This window comes from Panulirus ornatus, chromosome 20 (genome assembly GCF_036320965.1).
Source record: "Panulirus ornatus isolate Po-2019 chromosome 20, ASM3632096v1, whole genome shotgun sequence".
Classification (NCBI taxonomy): domain Eukaryota; kingdom Metazoa; phylum Arthropoda; class Malacostraca; order Decapoda; family Palinuridae; genus Panulirus; species Panulirus ornatus.
In genome coordinates this window covers 71,629,613-71,642,800 of record NC_092243.1, presented here as the reverse complement: position 1 = coordinate 71,642,800, position 13,188 = coordinate 71,629,613, and the positions used below count along the sequence as shown (strand labels likewise).

The 13,188-nt window shown below is 39.5% G+C and overlaps 1 protein-coding gene across 1 annotated transcript in view; it reads left to right on the top strand.

Annotated features, from left to right (window-relative positions):
• Positions 1–13,188, top strand: part of Mybbp1A (MYB binding protein 1a) — a 181,373-nt gene that overhangs the window by 377 nt on the left and 167,808 nt on the right. Inside the window, exons 2-3 of the mRNA XM_071675197.1 lie at positions 4,470–4,664; positions 8,227–8,406. Of these exons, the coding sequence (XP_071531298.1) occupies positions 4,470–4,664; positions 8,227–8,406 (375 nt within the window). The remainder of the gene's footprint in view (positions 1–4,469; positions 4,665–8,226; positions 8,407–13,188) is intronic.

Genomic DNA, 13,188 nt, shown 5'->3' with positions numbered 1-13,188 from the left:
AAAAAGAAAATATAACAAAGATCGTAATATCTTGTAAAAGACCCCAGTCGATTATTCGAATATGATTTTATTAAATGTATTGTGCTTCTGGGAGGATTTTATGCTTTGTTTCGTGATATCCGGCCTGATTATATAATGCCATACTCCTAACTGTGTAGCGGCAAACACTTCTTAAGAGTATTGTAGAAGGTGGACGTTTGGGAACAAAGAAAATGTAAAATGTAACAATTTTGGTGCAGTACAATGTGTAAAACGTAAATAGGATTGGACTCTTTGAGGTGAAGCACCCCAAACGCCGTCAGTTTTAAGTTTTTCTAAAGTGGACAGGATTTTGAAGTACAGGGAAATTGTAGGCTAAAAAAAAAAAGAAAAACATTTGAAAGGAGTATTGAGAGTGTAAATGATGCATTTATAACATTTGGCTTTACTAAATAGTAAGTGAAAACTTATAGTTTTGATATCATTTTCTAATGTCCTCGCACACTGTGAAAGGACATAATAACAGTGACCATCCTGCGGATGGCTCACAAAAAACATTTACTTCAATCTTGTTTAATTCTATGGAGCTTAATTCGGTTCATAAATCAATATACAAACTGTATTTAGCTGTAATGTGATAAGGCAACTTGCCTGCAGAGTCTGTGCATTTTTCTGTATTATTTATGCATTCCACTGAATGCCACTATTTGTTGTAATATTTGAATATGATTAAAACGGAGCTTTTCATACTTGATGGGCATTTTCAGGTGTCGTTTAGATTTAGGGCTCAAATTAAAGCGTATGAGATATCGTATAGAGTCAGATTCCTGTCTTCGTAGAGATCTGAACACATTGTTTGTCTTCTATATGAAAGGCATCATGGCAATTGAAAGGGGAGTAATGTTTTGATATAGAATTTCTCTAATGATATGATGCGCAAGACATTTGAGGGATTAGAATTGGCAGTTTGTCTTTATGTTTTTAAACTTACTGGTATTTTACATCTATATATTCTTTAACACCACTTTTTTACTGTCGGCCATGTCACTACCACTAGTTTATGTGTTATAGGAAGATTAATTTTAAGAGTGAATAAGGAAAATTTTACAGTGATTCCATAAGAGTAGAACACAGATATTAATCCTACAAACTGCATGTCCGTTTTGTAAAATATTGCTGTAGTATCTCTGCTTCCAACACGAAATCCACCAAAATCCAAGAAGATTCATTAGTCAACTGAACTTCCTACAGTATTACATATATATTTCACTGATATTTACCTCTAAACTCTTGGATTTCATTATTTAGGCAACACAATATTTCCCCACAGAAGTCCAGTCACTTAGCCTCCTCAACAAAATCCGCTGAAATTCAAGAGGATTTTTAGGTCAACTAGGCCTCATAAAGTATTACAGGTGTGGTTCACTGAGTACATGGGAATCTATGGGTTTCAATGGATTTCATTGTGTAGGGAGATATGATTTCTGCTGCATTAAACTGCAAATGTAAACAAGTTTCTGCCCCTGACCTGGTTGTTACAGTATTGTCAGATTCTCTAGCCCCTACCGACATTTTGTTCATGAAAAAGAAAAAAAGAAGCCCCTTCTTGTGCTCCTGTTGCATTGTACTTAGATATCTTTGATATTAGCTTTGGTATTATTGTATGTACATGGAAGTGTATTATTAGTGCTTATCTTGGTCCATGTTGATCAGGGCTCAACCCTGTCATTACTTTTAAGTATTGTAGAGAGATGATAAGCCAGTTAATGGTGGCATGTTTAATGATATATTCAACTTCAGTGCATGCTTTGGAAAAAACTTTTTGAGATAAAATTTTGATTTTTCATTGAAGGGATGCACCTGTCCTAGGAGATAGATTTTGATGAAGTTTGTATCTATGAATCTCTTCCAGTTTTTAGTGATGATACAGATTTTGGGATTTAAGTGTATCACCTCCTATGCCATCATTTATATGTTTATGAGTGTAAGTGAGAAATGGACATGTAAAGCATACCAATGTCCTTCCAAATGTCTTTGTACTATGCACATTTGACAAGTGACTGTCTGTGCATAGCTGACAACACACCAACACCTGGCACTTTATTTGGATTCAGCAGAGCTTTATCAGTTTGTGAATCAATTCACAAATGAAATGAAAATGTATTACAAGAAAACTTGTCTGTTGGGTTTAGAGATGGCTAATTTCTGGCATATATCATGTCATTATAAATTTAATGATGCAGAGCAGAAGCATGTCAGAACTAAGATACAGGACATCCATTATGTCGTATGATGTTTAATGATGTGTATAGCATCTCTGGAGTTTTTTTCCTCTTTGTGAATAAGGATGTTCTTAGAAACTTCATGATTTTCAGCACTTACAATATAGAGATATAGCCGCTGAGTTGGATGACACAGATATTCTAGCCAAAATATAGGTTAGTGATCCTGTTACTGCAGATGTAAGATATCATTTATCTTGGTAGACACTGTAAAAAGTACCAATGCTATCTCTGGGGATGCGAGAGTTCCTCCAGTTATTTGAAGTTAGAACAAATGAAGGCCATGGCATGGACTTTTACTCAACTTCTGTATTAGCTTTTATGGAAAATTCACTCTCATAGGATACCTCACTTATTTGTGCACTGGTTGACTTGAATTCTTCTCATGGCAAATATATGAGGGCTTTAAGTGTGTATATATCTATGGTAAATCATACCTTAAAGAAGAGATCTTAAAATTTTTAGTTGCTGTAGAATTCAAAAGCAATCAGATGGGAAAACTGATTACAAACTGGACAATATTACTGTTGGTAAAACAGAATTAGAAAGAGATTTAGGATACTGGTGAGCTAGGATCTTAAGCTGTGGCAATAATGTATTAAAGTGTGTAATAAGTCTAATCAGATGTTGGGGTTCATTAATAGGACTGTTAGCAATAAAACTCCCAAGAGTATTATTGCAACTTTAGTTTGTGTTGGTGAGACCACATTTGGATTATGCAGTACAGATTGGGTTCCATACTATGCACTATGCATTTGATATAAATTGTTTAAAGAGAGTACAAAGGTGAATGACAAAAATTATCCCTGGAAGAAGAAACTTCACATATGAAGAAATGTTAAAAAGACAGAATATACAGTCACTTAAGTGGAGGAGGGCTAAAGAGACAGAATATACAGTCACTTAAGTGGAGGAGGGCTAAAGGGGACATGATTGAAGTGTTTAAATGGGTGAAGGGCATTAAGATTTTTTTTCATACATATTCACTATTTCCTATGTCAGTGAGGTAGTGTTAAGAGCAGAGGACTGCGCCTTAGAGGAAAAATCCTTTCTTGGACCCCTTCTCTGTTCCTTCTTTTGGAAAAGTAAAAACTGGGGGTAGAGGATTTCCAGCCCCCCTCCCCTTTTAGTCGCCTTCTACGACATGCAGGGAATACATGGGAAATATTCTTTCTCCCCTATCCCCAGGGACCGGATAGGACAAGAAATAATGGATTTAGAATTAGTAAAGAATAGATTCATGTTAGATGTGGGTAAATATTTGTTTGGAAATAGGGTAGTAGATTTATGGAACATGCTATCAAGAACAGTAGTGGAGGCTAGGTCATTAGGTAGCTTTAAACAAAAGTTGGATATGTTTATGGGTTCAGGCAGTTGGTTGTTGGGTGGACAGGCTCAGGACCTCCCTAGCATGGGCCAATAGGCCTCTTGCAGCGTCCTCACTTCTTATGTTCTTATTTATCTATCTTAAATGGACCATGACTGAATATGAAGAGTGATCAGAGTCATAAGCTCACTTGAAAATATTATCTTTTTAACTCAGAAATAAAACCACCTTACTGAAATAGGTGCTTTTGCTGAATACAGATCTTCCTTCACTGTTTTCTCAGACTTGTTGTATGCATGGTATGCTGTATCGGATTTATTTAGTTTTTCATTTAGCAGATGTCTATGTATGATATATGTGAATGACTTTTGTTTGATTAACCAGGAATATTTCAAACGGACTTAGTTTTTTATGTTAGTGTTGAATCTTCCCTTAGTCAACTGACTCACAAGTTACGCTTCCACCTCACTAGCACTACTAGAAAATGTCATGTGCACTCAAAAGATGTTGCACTATCTCTTCCAATTCTATCAACTTTAAACAGCAGAGTGACTACTACGGTAAACCACATGGTGGTCTAACTTGTTTTCAGCATATGGCTAACATCCACTTTACATTCCAACCTTCAGGGACTTTGATTTCATGTATCATATTCCCTCTTTTAGTATGAGTGCAGAACACATCCATCTCACGCCTTTTCTTAGTGGTGTATGCTTACTTTAGCACTACTGTTCCCATGTGTATTTCATGCACCAAGCTGACAACAGTTAACATTTATTTGTTTTTGTGCCAAAAAGTAGAATTACTCTTCTGCTGCAGTAGCACTTTTTTGTATATATACTGTGGTAGGTAGTTAATATTAATTTTTTTTATATTTATAGGGTGCCGAATTGCCAAATGATGTTGCGTACATTGTTAAGCGGCTTGTGAGTGGAGTAAAGTCAGAGAGATTAAGGGCACGTGAAGGCTTTTACACTGCGCTGCAAGCCTTACTTCAACTCCACCCCTCTACTGCACTTTTCACTTTTCACACTGCTAAAGAAATATGCTGCAATGAAAAAGCTTTCAATAAACAGGTAAGTATTGGGGTTGCCCGCTATATGTTTTGTGTAGTTAAGCTCCTGTGTTTGTTGCTGTAGTTATTTATTGTGAGGGCCAGAACCAAAGGTGTACATACCAATGGAAATATTTTTTCAGGGAACCACTGAGGTTTTACTGTTGATATATTGTGGAACATCTGGTTTGTAGCAAGCTCATGTAAAATTTTTACCTAACCCACCCCTCTGAAGGAGATTTTACCACCAGTTTTGAAGGACATCTTAATTTTGGTGCATTCATAAAATGCATTGTTAAACCCATTGTTGGAGTAGATATTTGTGTTTGCATGGATGTTTACTAATCACACTCAGTGAATCAAGAAACCCAGATTATTTCTGTGCTAAAAAAGTATCAATTACAGGCACAGGTTCTTACATTAGTTACAAGTCTGTTGAGGATAAAGTAAGAAAAGTCACCCTTTCTTGAAGTGATGATAGGCGTGCCTCATTAACCCATCGACTATGACATACCAGTAGAATAGTCACTCCATTTGACAGGCTGTGATGTACCAGTAGAGTGGCAGAGCTTTTGGCCGCAATGTTCCCAGCTGATGTATGTTTTCATCTCCTATCCATAAATGCCATTAGCAACTTAACACACAGCTGGAAAAATATCATGCATCACAACACCCTTAAATTGTCTGAGAGTAATGTAGTCATCTGAGTGGGAAGCCAAAATTTTGCAGCTTCTATTGTTATCAGTTGTCTTTGTTAAAGATAAAACAATTTATGTTATATTAGTATTTATATTTTGATGATTTTTTCATTTGATCATGTAAAAAATTTCCCCTGTCAGCAAGAGAGCACCACAAACAGATGAAGAAATTGCCTTATTTGTTCATATCCACTCTCTTACTGTCATCTGTAGTGCAAAAACTAGGACTCCATATCCACGACCAGACCTCACAGACCATTCTGTGGTTTCCCCAACTTCATGAGCCTTGATTCAATACATTGACTGTGTGTTGTCCCATGTATGGTATATAAAAAAATTTGAAAATGGTACTTGTAAAATGCAAAAAATCATGGATGGAAAGAATACCTTAAAGTGGGTAACATGGATAGGTCTATATAGAAAGAAATTACACCAAGAAAGAACCAAAAATCATATGTTACCCACACTACAAACAGATGAAGAAATTGCCTTATTTGTTCATATCCACTCTCTGACTGTCATGTATAGTGCAAAAAACTAGGACTCCATATCCATGACCAGACCTCACAGACCAGTCTGTGGTTTCCCCAACTTCATGAGCCTTGATTCAATACATTGACTGTGTGTTGTCCCATGTATGGTATATAAAAAAATTTGAAAATGGTACTTGTAGAATGTATCCCTGGGGATAGGGGAGAAAGAATACTTCCCACGTATTCCCTGCATGTCGTAGAAGGCGACTAAAAGGGAAGGGAGCGGGGGGCTGGAAATCCTCCCCTCTCTTTTTTTTTTTTTTTTTTTTCCAAAAGAAGGAACAGAGAAGGGGGCCAGGTGAGGATATTTCCTCAAAGGCCCAGTCCTCTGTTCTTAACGCTACCTCGCTAATGTGGGAAATGGCGAATAGTACGAAAGAAAAAGAAAGACTTGTAGAATGCAGAAAATCATGGATGGAAAGAATACCTTAAAGTGAGTAACATGGATAGGTCTATATAGAAAGAAATTACACCAAGAAAGAACCAAAAATCATATGTTACCTACATGTATGAGGTGCATCCATGCCACCAGCCAGGTCCCTCCTCCATAAACTCAGCATACCCCTCTATCAACTTAGAGGAAACGGTAGTACTTTTTGTATATTTTCTTCAGTTTCTTCACAAGGTGCGGTACCAGATTTGCCAGAGGCCATGATCATGAGCTGAGAAAGAGGCTGGTCAAAAAGGATGTTGAGAAAATCTCTGTCAAATTTAAGGGTAGTGGATGGTTGGAAAGGACTTAAGTAAGATGATGAATGGTGGCAGCTTACAAAGATTTCAGAATCAACTTGAGGGTATGTAAAGTATAAGAGATGGGACCCCAAAAGTGTAAAACTCTCCCCTTCTTATACAAATAAGTAATCACAAATAGGTAATAACATCAGTCCAGTTCATTGTATACCATATGGGCATGTCTCTGACCCCTCTGAAAGTTCACACTCTAATACCCCAAAGCCTCTTCCTTTCCATCCTTCTCCTTCTTGGTCTTACAATTTCTCTTTCTCCCTTCATTTATAACATATAAATCTTTTTAGTCAGTCTTTCTTTGCTCATCCTCTCCGTATGCTCAAATTGTTTCTTCCCACCCTTGTCAGCTCTCTCAGTCATACAGTACTTACTGCCTCACATCTCTCAAGAATATCCTGTCATTCCATGCTTGTTCGGTCCACCTCACAGTACATGTTGTCCTCAGATACAGGATTTCATGTCTAAAATGTCCATCCTCTTTTATTCTTGTCAGTCAGTGCCCAAGACTCACATCAATACACCATACCTTCAAACATAACCATCATTGAAGTGATAAACATTGAACTCTCCTGTGTGTTATAGTGTATGAAGTATTTGATAAGGACTTTCTGAATTTTTTTGCTGGAAATTCTTGCAGTAAGTTGACAGTAATCTTAAATGCAGTGGAAAGAGGATTTTTGAAGCTTATGGATGTGAGAAACACTTGATTCTTTAAGTTCTACCAGTACCATCCCAAACATTGATTCGAGCCACAATGTTCATAGTATTATATTCATCAGATCTTTAATTCCTTGATTAACTGAAACAAAGGTTACAGTGTTCCCAAAGGAACTCCATTGCACATTCTCAAGACTCATCTCTCTTTTGTCCAACACTGGAAGAGAGAGAAGTAGAGGTAAGCACAGTATGATTGAAGCTGATCAGGATGTGCTGTAACAGGTCTGTGATATGGAGAGGATAAACAAAGAAAAACTAAGAAGATCTACATGTTAGAAGTGGAGGGAGGAAAGGGAAGAGGATGATCAAGAAGGATGAAAGGACAGAATGAAAGTCTTTAGGGTATCAGGGTGTGAACATTCAGGCAGGTGAGAGACATGCATGGGATAAAATGAAATTATCAATTTGGTGTAGTGGAAATGTGTGCTGTCAGATGGCAAAATCAAGGCATATGAAATATTAAGCTTAAACCATGTAATAGTGTGTGTGTGTGTGTGTGTGTGTGTTTGGGTGCTAGGCTGTTGACATTAGTTTTCAATTTTGGGGCATTATGCTTGACATTTAGGGATTTGCTGTGTGCAGATGAGGCTGTTGTTTGTCTGTTCCTGACAGTATTTTGCTAGAATGAAAGTAGTTGTGTATAAAAAATGAGTGATGCTTAGAACTTGCATCAGGTACAGAGAACATTCAATTTAGGTTACAGTATGTTTAAACCATGATCTGTGGACATTATTTTTTAACCTTGTAGAAATCCAAAAGCAAACATTGCTTGGTCCCAATTTTTTTTTATTAGAAGTAGGTTGGGCATTGTTTACTTCATTATTTAAGTAGAAGTATTAGTTTTGAATTGAAGATATGTTTTCATTAAAAAGGTTTTTCATTTGTTCAGGAAGCTAGAGGGCAGATGATTGGAGAACTTCTGTCATATGGTGCCCTGATTCGATCTGGTCAGGCTCATTGCAACCCAGAAATTCGATCAGAGATCTTCCATAGACTTTTTGAGATGAGACAGTTGAAGACTTTTATGGACACTATGGCAACACAGTTTATAGTCAGCCTTATGGAAAAAGTAAGTCCCTATGCACTTTTTATTCTTTCGTATCATCAGTGAACTCTCTGTGTGGAACCATGCAATGATATGGTATTGATTTTCTATTCATGCATTTGCTCTTAATTTTTTTTTCCCAGCAATGATTTAACATATATGATACATATTATTATACATATTATTTAATGTATGTATGACTCATGGTGAGGTGCCTGAGGATTGGCGGAATGCGTGCATAGTGCCATTGTACAAAGGCAAAGGGGATGAGTGAGTGCTCAAATTACAGAGGTATAAGTTTGTGAAAAAAAGGGCAAATGAGAGTTGGGGTGAGAGACTATCAGTAAATTTTAGGGAGAATAAAAAGATGTTCTGGAAGGAGGTAAATAGGGTGCGTAAGACAAGGGAGCAAATGGGAACTTAAGTGAAGGGCGTAAATGGGGAGGTGATAACAAGTAGTGGTGATGTGAGAAGGAGATGGAATGAGTATTTTGAAGGTTTGTTGAATGTGTCTGATGACAGAGTGGCAGATATAGGGTGTTTGGGTCGAGGTGGTGTGCAAAGTGAGAGGGTTAGGGAAAATGATTTGGTAAACAGAGAAGAGGTAGTAAAAGCTTTGCGGAAGATGAAAGCCGGCAAGGCAGCAGGTTTGGATGGTATTGCAGTGGAATTTATTAAAAAAAGGGGGTGACTGTATTGTTGACTGGTTGGTAAGGTTATTTAATGTATGTATGACTCATGGTGAGGTGCCTGAGGATTGGCGGAATGCGTGCATAGTGCCATTGTACAAAGGCAAAGGGGATAAGAGTGAGTGCTCAAATTACAGAGGTATAAGTTTGTTGAGTATTCCTGGTAAATTATATGGGAGAGTATTGATTGAAAGGGTGAAGGCATGTACAGAGCATCAGATTGGGGAAGAGCAGTGTGGTTTCAGAAGTGGTAGAGGATGTGTGGATCAGGTGTTTGCTTTGAAGAATGTATGTGAGAAATACTTAGAAAAGCAAATGGATTTGTATGTAGCATTTATGGATCTGGAGAAGGCATATGATAGAGTTGATAGAGATGCTCTGTGGAAGGTATTAAGAATATATGGTGTGTGAGGCAAGTTGTTAGAAGCAGTGAAAAGTTTTTATCGAGGATGTAAGGCATGTGTACGTGTAGGAAGAGAGGAAAGTGATTGGTTCTCAGTGAATGTAGGTTTGCGGCAGGGGTGTGTGATGTCTCCATGGTTGTTTAATTTGTTTATGGATGGGGTTGTTAGGGAGGTAAATGCAAGAGTCTTGGAAAGAGGGGCAAGTATGAAGTCTGTTGGGGATGAGAGAGCTTGGGAAGTGAGTCAGTTGTTGTTCGCTGATGATACAGCGCTGGTGGCGGATTCATGTGAGAAACTGCAGAAGCTGGTGACGGAGTTTGGTAAAGTGTGTGGAAGAAGAAAGTTAAGAGTAAATGTGAATAAGAGCAAGGTTATTAGGTACAGTAGGGTTGAGGGTCAAGTCAATTGGGAGGTGAGTTTGAATGGAGAAAAACTGGAGGAAGTGAAGTGTTTTAGATATCTGGGAGTGGATCTGTCAGCGGATGGAACCATGGAAGCGGAAGTGGATCATAGGGTGGGGGAGGGGGCGAAAATTTTGGGAGCCTTGAAAAATGTGTGGAAGTCGAGAACATTATCCCGGAAAGCAAAAATGGGTATGTTTGAAGGAATAGTAGTTCCAACAATGTTGTATGGTTGCGAGGCGTGGGCTATGGATAGAGTTGTGCGCAGGAGGATGGATGTGCTGGAAATGAGATGTTTGAGGACAATGTGTGGTGTTAGGTGGTTTGATCGAGTAAGTAATGTAAGGGTAAGAGAGATGTGTGGAAATAAAAAGAGCGTGGTTGAGAGAGCAGAAGAGGGTGTTTTGAAATGGTTTGGGCACATGGAGAGAATGAGTGAGGAAAGATTGACCAAGAGGATATATGTGTCGGAGGTGGAGGGAACGAGGAGAAGAGGGAGACCAAATTGGAGGTGGAAAGATGGAGTGAAAAGGATTTTGTGTGATCGGGGCCTGAACATGCAGGAGGGTGAAAGGAGGGCAAGGAATAGAGTGAATTGGAGCGATGTGGTATACAGGGGTTGACGTGCTGTCAGTGGATTGAATCAAGGCATGTGAAGCGTCCGGGGTAAACCATGGAAAGCTGTGTAGGTATGTATATTTGCGTGTGTGGACGTGTGTATGTACATGTGTATGGGGGGGGGTTGGGCCATTTCTTTCGTCTGTTTCCTTGCGCTACCTCGCAAACGCGGGAGACAGCGACAAAGTATAAAAAAAAAAAAAAAAAGTTGAGTATTCCTGGTAAAGTATATGGGAGGGTATTGATTGAGAGGGTGAAGGCATGTACAGAGCATCAGATTGGGGAAGAGCAGTGTGGTTTCAGAAGTGGTAGAGGATGTGTGGATCAGGTGTTTGCTTTGAAGAATGTATGTGAGAAATACTTAGAAAAGCAAATGGATTTGTATGTAGCATTTATGGATCTGGAGAAGGCATATGATAGAGTTGATAGAGATGCTCTGTGGAAGGTATTAAGAATATATGGTGTGGGAGGAAAGTTGTTAGAAGCAGTGAAAAGTTTTTATCGAGGATGTAAGGCATGTGTACGTGTAGGAAGAGAGGAAAGTGATTGGTTCTCAGTGAATGTAGGTTTGCGGCAGGGGTGTGTGATGTCTCCATGGTTGTTTAATTTGTTTATGGATGGGGTTGTTAGGGAGGTAAATGCAAGAGTTTTGGAAAGAGGGGCAAGTATGAAGTCTGTTGGGGATGGGAGAGCTTGGGAAGTGAGTCAGTTGTTGTTCGCTGATGATACAGCGCTGGTGGCTGATTCATGTGAGAAACTGCAGAAGCTGGTGACGGAGTTTGGTAAAGTGTGTGGAAGAAGAAAGTTAAGAGTAAATGTGAATAAGAGCAAGGTAATTAGGTACAGTAGGGTTGAGGGTCAAGTCAACTGGGAGGTGAGTTTGAATGGAGAAAAACTGGAGGAAGTGAAGTGTTTTAGATATCTGGGAGTGGATCTGTCAGCGGATGGAACCATGGAAGCGGAAGTGGATCATAGGGTGGGGGAGGGGGCGAAAATTCTGGCGAGCCTTGAAGAATGTGTGGAAGTCGAGAACATTATCCCGGAAAGCAAAAATGGGTATGTTTGAAGGAATAGTAGTTCCAACAATGTTGTATGGTTGCGAGGCGTGGGCTATGGATAGAGTTGTGCGCAGGAGGATGGATGTGCTGGAAATGAGATGTTTGAGGACAATGTGTGGTGTTAGGTGGTTTGATCGAGTAAGTAATGTAAGGGTAAGAGAGATGTGTGGAAATAAAAAGAGCGTGGTTGAGAGAGCAGAAGAGGGTGTTTTGAAGTGGTTTGGGCACATGGAGAGAATGAGTGAGGAAAGATTGACCAAGAGGATATATGTGTCGGAGGTGGAGGGAACGAGGAGAAGAGGGAGACCAAATTGGAGGTGGAAAGATGGAGTGAAAAGGATTTTGTGTGATCGGGGCCTGAACATGCAGGAGGGTGAAAGGAGGGCAAGGAATAGAGTGAATTGGAGCGATGTGGTATACAGGGGTTGACGTGCTGTCAGTGGATTGAATCAAGGCATGTGAAGCGTCCGGGGTAAACCATGGAAAGCTGTGTAGGTATGTATATTTGCGTGTGTGGACGTGTGTATGTACATGTGTATGGGGGGGGGTTGGGCCATTTCTTTCGTCTGTTTCCTTGCGCTACCTCGCAAACGCGGGAGACAGCGACAAAGTATAAAAAAAAAAAAAAAAAGTTGAGTATTCCTGGTAAAGTATATGGGAGGGTATTGATTGAGAGGGTGAAGGCATGTACAGAGCATCAGATTGGGGAAGAGCAGTGTGGTTTCAGAAGTGGTAGAGGATGTGTGGATCAGGTGTTTGCTTTGAAGAATGTATGTGAGAAATACTTAGAAAAGCAAATGGATTTGTATGTAGCATTTATGGATCTGGAGAAGGCATATGATAGAGTTGATAGAGATGCTCTGTGGAAGGTATTAAGAATATATGGTGTGGGAGGAAAGTTGTTAGAAGCAGTGAAAAGTTTTTATCGAGGATGTAAGGCATGTGTACGTGTAGGAAGAGAGGAAAGTGATTGGTTCTCAGTGAATGTAGGTTTGCGGCAGGGGTGTGTGATGTCTCCATGGTTGTTTAATTTGTTTATGGATGGGGTTGTTAGGGAGGTAAATGCAAGAGTTTTGGAAAGAGGGGCAAGTATGAAGTCTGTTGGGGATGGGAGAGCTTGGGAAGTGAGTCAGTTGTTGTTCGCTGATGATACAGCGCTGGTGGCTGATTCATGTGAGAAACTGCAGAAGCTGGTGACGGAGTTTGGTAAAGTGTGTGGAAGAAGAAAGTTAAGAGTAAATGTGAATAAGAGCAAGGTAATTAGGTACAGTAGGGTTGAGGGTCAAGTCAACTGGGAGGTGAGTTTGAATGGAGAAAAACTGGAGGAAGTGAAGTGTTTTAGATATCTGGGAGTGGATCTGTCAGCGGATGGAACCATGGAAGCGGAAGTGGATCATAGGGTGGGGGAGGGGGCGAAAATTCTGGCGACCTTGAAGAATGTGTGGAAGTCGAGAACATTATCTCGGAAAGCAAAAATGGGTATGTTTGAAGGAATAGTGGTTCCAACAATGTTGTATGGTTGCGAGGCGTGGGCTATGGATAGAGTAGTGCGCAGGAGGATGGATGTGCTGGAAATGAGATGTTTGAGGACAATGTGTGGTGTGAGGTGGTTTGATCGAGTGAGTAACGTAAGGGT